The sequence below is a fragment of the Hibiscus syriacus genome, unplaced genomic scaffold, assembly GCF_006381635.1.
Source record: "Hibiscus syriacus cultivar Baekdansim isolate YM2019G1 unplaced genomic scaffold, ASM638163v2 tig00112540_pilon, whole genome shotgun sequence".
In the NCBI taxonomy this organism is placed as follows: Eukaryota; Viridiplantae; Streptophyta; class Magnoliopsida; order Malvales; family Malvaceae; genus Hibiscus; species Hibiscus syriacus.
Window position 1 is genome coordinate 204,684 of NW_024063362.1, and position 6,575 is coordinate 211,258.

The following is a 6,575-nucleotide window of genomic DNA, read 5'->3' on the forward strand; positions in this document are numbered from 1 at the left end:
CTACTGACAAAATTTCGGCATGGTTTCAGATCGGGAGAGTTTCTAGGGTTTATTATATGCAAGGTTTCAGTTCTAGGAGTAAAGGTACTCAAACTGTCCTTGTTGATGCCCCCTTGGGCTGTCAAACCCTCAATCCTAGTCCATTACAGACTTTAGTGGATCGAGTTCAATTCGAGGGGACATATTTCTCTATGCCTGACACGGAGAATAAATTCTCACGAAGATATAGAGCATATGAACCCCAAAAGTTACTTGCTAGGTCTGACACGGAGAATAAATTCTCACGAAGACATCGCTTTCACTCCCACTTAAAAAGGGACAAGCTTGATTAGAAAGCTTATGTTATGCAATGCAAATGTTGTGTGTGAGAATAAATATTCAAACCTTTGACAAATAATTAAATGAAAAATTTAATATCTGAAAATAAAGTAAAAATAAAAAATATAAAAAAATATTATGAAAATCATAAAAATTTGAAAGAAAATAATTAAAAATTAAATAAATGAATTTTTAATTTCTAATTAATAGAGATAATTTATAATTAATTTTAAAGTTTGATAGTCCCCAACAGAGTCGCCAAGCTGTCGTAACCAGTTTTCGTCTGGGCACGAATTTTTTACTTGGTGGGAAAAGTGATGTGAATAAATGGATTTTAAAATAATTTGGGAGTCGCCATCGGCCTTTTGGATCAGGTAGGTCGAATACCTAAAAATCATCCTTTAAAAGAGTTTTTAAGAAAACATCGATTAAAAGATAAACTGATCTGCGTTTTAACCAAAATTTCGTTCTTTTTAATAATAAAAAAGGGATTCGTGGTCGGTTACGTTTAGGGAAGGATTAGCCCTCCTACAACGCCCAAAATTGGTACTTTTTAATTATAAATTGTCTCTATTATTAGAGATTTAAAAATTCAAAATATATTTAATTTATAATCCTATTATTTCAAAATTATAATTATGAAAAAAATATTAGTTTATATATATTTATAAATAAAATATTTATTTATTTAGAAATATCAGAAAATGACTTCTAGGTGCCTTAAGACAGCTCTTTTCTTCGATATTAAAAAATAAATAAATAATTAAAACAATTAATATATAATTTATAAAATAGGATATTTATTTATTTAAAAATATCAGAAAATGGACATCTAGTTGTTTTAATACTGCCCTTTCTTAATATCGAAAAATAAATAAATATTAAAATAGGATTAAAATAAGTTAAAAGTAATTAAATAAGATTTTAATAAATAAATATTATTTATTATAAATATATATATTTATGGCTAAATAATAATAGTAATAATAATTAAAAGTAAACATATAAAATTAACATATAACTAAACAACAATGAATAAAATTAAAACTATATATTTAAAATAAATAAAACTTGTAAAAAATAAATAAAAATTGAAATTAGTGACTAAATTATAACCTAATAGAATTAAATACCTAATTCATAATTAATTATTTAAAATTTGAGTGACTAAACATGCTATTCTCCTTATTTATTAATTTAGTGACTAAACTAAAATTATATAAAATTCATATATCAAATTAAAATAAATTGAAATATGTTGTTCGGGGTTTAAAATATTAATTATTAAAATTAAAGGACTAAATATGTTATTTATCCTAAATATATTATTTAATATAAAGGACTAAAATAAATAAAATTAAAATTAAAGAACCGAATTATAAAGATCTAAAACTTGGGTTCAATGACTAAAATATAAAGATTACAAACTAGGATGGCTGCGGAAAGGGTTTGGCCATGCACGGAATTACAGATATAGCCCTCCCAAAATGGGGTCGCTTGGGAAGGGGTATAAATGCCCCAAACGGCTGGCCCGAAGGGCCAGCTATCTCATTTCTCTCTCTCTTCTCTCTCTCAAATGAGAGAACCAGAGTTCTCTCTGGCCTCTCTCTAAACCCTCCACCAGAGGGAGATAAATTTCTGCCGGCAGCCGTGTTCCGGCACCGATCACCACCACCGACCACTGTGAACGGTGGCCGAAAACTTACAAAATACCCCAAAACTTAGATCTTCACTTTCTAATTCCTAATAAGGCCTTTATTTATCCTAAAAACCCTTAGGATTTCCTAGATCTAGGATTTTACCTTCGAAGTTCGAAGGTTTCCGGTGATGTTTCGAAGTCTCCGATGACCGAGTAAGCTCTCTCTTTTTTTTTCTTTTTTTTTTTGGCTTCTGGTTGCTATGTTGTTGGTTGGGATCGTTGGTAGCTTTCTGTCTTCCTTCATTTTTTTTCCTTCTCTCGTCCCTATTTGTTTTTGTTGCTCTCTCTATGTCTTTGCTTGCTGTGGCCTCCTCCTTTTTTTGCAAGATTCGGTGGCTTTTATAGCCACCACGGAGTTCTGTTTGGACCGGTCCTGAGAGGGAAACCTCGGTGAGTCACCAAAGCTAGGTTGGTGACTCACCGTAGGGAAGGCTGTTGGTTGCCATCTGGCGTTCTGGAGTGTTCCTTGAGGCGGCGGCGTGGCAGCAGCTGGTTGGACCATCTGGCTTGGGAAGTGTCGGCAGAGGCGGCTGTTGGGAGTTCTTGGAGGCGGCGACAGCAGTGCTAGGGTTTAGAAACCCTAAATGTTTAGGGTTTTATTTTGGTCTGGGCCAACAGTAAACGGGCCTTGTAAATGGGTTTAGGGTTTTGTAATATTTAATTTAATGATAATAATAATATAGAATAATAATAATAATAATATATTTATTTAATAATAATAATTATTATTATTATAATAATAGAATGAAAAATTAGTGTCTACAACGATCATAGAAAATATCGTATGCATGCATCGCCCCAAGTGAAGGTTATTTCATGCGTGCATTAAATGGGATCTTTTTCATTAATGAAAGAAATAATTTAAGGTTCACAATAAATTCAAGGCTAGGCCTCATTTTATTTTATTCTGCATGTTCAATGACAGACGAATGGAACTCTATAGTTTTCCACCTGCCTCGATTCATGAGGTCCACAATTTCCATTAATTTATTTTATATATATATTTTCTTATTTCTCGAAGTTTTAAAATTATTAATGATAACCCATTCATATATCATGAATTTTTCGATACCTCTCTATTGTTCTCTTTTCCTGTGTATCTTCATCTTTCTTCTTAATTTGGCTCTATTTTTCAATTAGTTTTCTAAAGAATAACTATAAATATAAACAAATTAATTACTGTTTCATCTTTAGAGTACAGATAGATATACGGTAAAATAAAGATGACGATTGGATATAGCATCAGCAATGCAATTTTTAGCTTTGAAGTCAATCTAGCTAGCACATGGGAAAGAAACAATTTCTTTTGTATTTTAAATGGGAAATGCCTTCAAAGTTTGAATTATTGAGAAAAGGACATCATTCTCTTTACTGTTCCCACTTGCCCTTTTTACTTTTTTTTTTGTTAATTTCGTAGTGCGAAGTAAGAAATCGTTTTCGTATATAAATAATCCAATCAAGCTCGCAAGAGAAGATTATAATTCAGCAATGGCTCGTTTGGAAGATGAATAAAAAAATTAACCATACTTAAAATAAGTAAAATATTTTTTATTTATTCAAATACAACCATGCGACTAAAATATCAAATGAAAACAATATATTAACACACAAACGAATTATTAATAAAAAATATTTTTTGAAATTTTATTTTGAAAAAAAAAAACAGATATCCAAATCAATAGAATATCAAACACTTTATTTGCTTTTCCTTAACTTTCTTTTTAAAACAAAGACTAATAAAATTATCAATTCAAATTTATTGATAGGGGATGTATAAAAAAAGACAATTTAATATAAGATTAAGAAAATATATTATCGGAAATGTTAATATTTATTTAATATTTTTGATAGATCGTTATCTAAAATGATATTTTTTTTACTGAAAATGCTAATATCAAAAATATTCATTTTAAATAGAGAAATTAACATTTTCAGTAAAAAATAATAATATCTTAAATAACGTTCTATTAAAAATGTTAAAAATATTAATATTTTCGATAACACATTTTCTTAACGAATTGGAAAACTATCCCCGATAATATTATGAAAATGACAAAAATTAAATCTCATATGTTATCGAAATTAGATGATTTGGTAAAACAAATAAATGATAAAAGATGAACGCATTATCGGGTATGGCAGCGCAGCCACCGTCCCACTGACAAATCTTTTACGCACCAAAATCTCAACAGTAGCCAGCAGTTCCAAAAATATCCCCCACAGCCACAAAGCAATTGTCGCAAACGCAACAATGACATCCAAACAAACAATCATCATTTCACTTTTCACAGGCCCTTTGATAACCCCAAGAAAACGAAAGAATATAACAGCAACGGATAAATCTTAGCACATTTGTTAACTGTTATCTGGTTTTATTTTTTATACTCATTAATCCAAAGGGAATCACATACTGAAAAAAAAAAAGAAATTATTGAATTTTAAATTAAAGAAAGAAAATGAGTTTGTTGTTGTTGTGAAGATTAACCTCGTTACATCATTTGTCGTCATCATCACCGTCATCACCAGACTTGTGGTGATTAACCTTCGAACAACCCATTCCACGAGCAGCAGCCGCCGTCTGAATCGATGACGGCGTGAGAGCGTCAACCACAATCGCCGACGACATCTCCATCTGGCAAACCCTAACGGCACCGATCAATTTTTCCGGCAACTCATCCTCGGTCTGCGCTTCCACCAGAAATCCCATATCGATCGTTACGCTCGTCACGTATCCCAATGCGAGGTGCAAAATCGCATTAGCGATTGCCGAGCTGGCGATATCTACATCAATTTCCAAATAATTAGGTCCTCTATGGTAATTGCAGGTCAAAGCTTTACCTAACAAACAGGCGGCGTAATTGCCCACCGCCTTTTTGACGATCCACGGTCCTTTGACAATCCGGTTGACGATCTTGAACCGTTGGTTCCTGAACGCATCATCGCCGTTAATGAATCGGTAAAGTAAAGAGCCGGGAGGGATAGGATCCTCGGTAGCGAAATAGAACACGGCGCTATAATGATCTTTGCCGGGAACTTGAAGATTTACTGCGAAAATAAAGCTTTTCATGGATTTGCCTAGGGATTGCGCCTTTCTGAGCGCGTGAGAAACACGGTTGTCAGGTCGGGCGAGTACGTTGTCGACCTTAGAAGTTGACTTGAGCCAGTCCATCCCGAGCGGAGCGAGTAGGTATTCTCCGGCGGGGGATTTTTGTCGTTTAGTGAGGTAGTTAACGGAACGGAGAGAGAATAGATGACCGGGAGGTGAGGCCCAGCCGTTGGTTCCGGTATCAAGGTCGACGTGACACAAGGATCCACCGTTTATTGAGTCGGAGATCCAATCGGGGGTGAATGCGGTGGATTTGGCGGCGGAATCCATGGCAGAGCCTCGCTGTTTTTGCTTAGTCGTGGGGCACGTGATATTTATACTCTCGCTCTTTTTCTACGTTCTCTACCACTTTTTTGTCTCTTTAAAACGAAAACAAACCGAGGCAGAGAGAGAAAGAAGGTCGGTGTACTTTGTTTGTAGAGTGAGCACAGTGGAGGAGGCATTGATAAAGGATACAGGTAAAATCCCCCTTGGATTTGCAATTAATTACGATGGAGCCACTATGGGAAACAAAGAACCGCTAGATTTAGTACAATCCGGAGTCTGCGAATCTTTTAACATTTTATCGCCTGATTTTATAAGTTGTTAAGCAATATTTAAAAATAATTAATTAATTAAATATATGTGTTTGCATATATCACATTATACGTGGTGGAATTTCTTTATTAACTGAATTAGATACTAAATTGAATAATATATTGAACGGTTAAACATTTTAACGTAATTTAAAATTAACTAAAATTCCCATCTATAATTTCATAAAAGATGAAATTTAAATCTGAAACCTACTAATTAATTTTTTAATTTATTTATAAAAATGAAAAAATATATAATTTTCATCTTATCATATCAAATAATAACCAGATCTTAAATTCTAAAATTAATTTTAAAATATAATTATATATCAAATATAATAATTCCTCCGGATTTAAAAGAGCTAGCAGATGCTCATAATTGATTGCCAGCCCAATTAAGTTGTGAAATTTAGGCATTGGCCTTTTGAATTAATTTCATAACCATATAAGATTACAAGTTTTAATTTTTTAAAATCCAAATCATTAAAAATAATTATCACATACATAAATCAGATGCTATTGAATTCAAAATAAACTTAATTAGGTAGGGGATTTAATTGCATGTCGTCTCAATTAATTAATTTCTAAATCTGTGGTTTTCATAAGTCCTACGGCAAATGCATAAGATAATCGAAAGGAAGAAAAGAAATATTTTAGGTTGGTTTATCGTTGACATTAATTAACGACACAAAGGGAAAACGAGAAAGGTGAGGTGACTTCAACGACAAAACTTTTGGGATGAATTGAAGAAGAAGAAAAGAGAGCCGTCGGACAACAAATTTGACGCTACTATTGTTGACATCATCGATATTGACGATGGTGACACGTGGGAATAAAAATAATTACAAGGGCTTAAGCCTAACCACTTTTAACGATT

General features: G+C 32.7%; 1 protein-coding gene across 2 annotated transcripts; it reads right to left on the minus strand.

Moving 5' to 3' along the window:
- Positions 1–706: 706 nt before the first annotated feature.
- LOC120181847 (protein ENHANCED DISEASE RESISTANCE 2-like) lies at positions 707–5,543 on the minus strand. 2 transcript variants are annotated; one of them, XM_039186890.1, is made up of 2 exons: positions 4,503–5,539; positions 707–717 (listed from the first exon to the last, which is right to left on the minus strand). In XM_039186890.1, the coding sequence occupies exon 1, from the start codon at positions 5,391–5,393 to the stop codon at positions 4,512–4,514; it is 882 nt and encodes a 293-aa protein (XP_039042821.1). In that variant the 5' UTR covers positions 5,394–5,539; the 3' UTR covers positions 707–717; positions 4,503–4,511. The 2 variants fall into 2 exon arrangements, with proteins under 2 accessions (XP_039042821.1, XP_039042820.1); XM_039186889.1 differs by lacking the exon at positions 707–717 and having other exon boundaries at positions 4,398–4,523; positions 4,597–5,543.
- Positions 5,544–6,575: the final 1,032 nt, after the last annotated feature.

Bases quoted from the DNA above. Each gene is read 5' to 3' on its own strand.
- LOC120181847 (XM_039186889.1), bottom strand. From the start codon at position 5,393: ATGGATTCCGCCGCCAAATCCACCGCATTCACCCCCGATTGGATCTCC. The intron at 4,524-4,596 runs GACGGCGGCTGC...GACGGTGATGAT, and splicing joins CTCACGCCGTCATCGATTCA to GACGACAAATGATGTAACGA.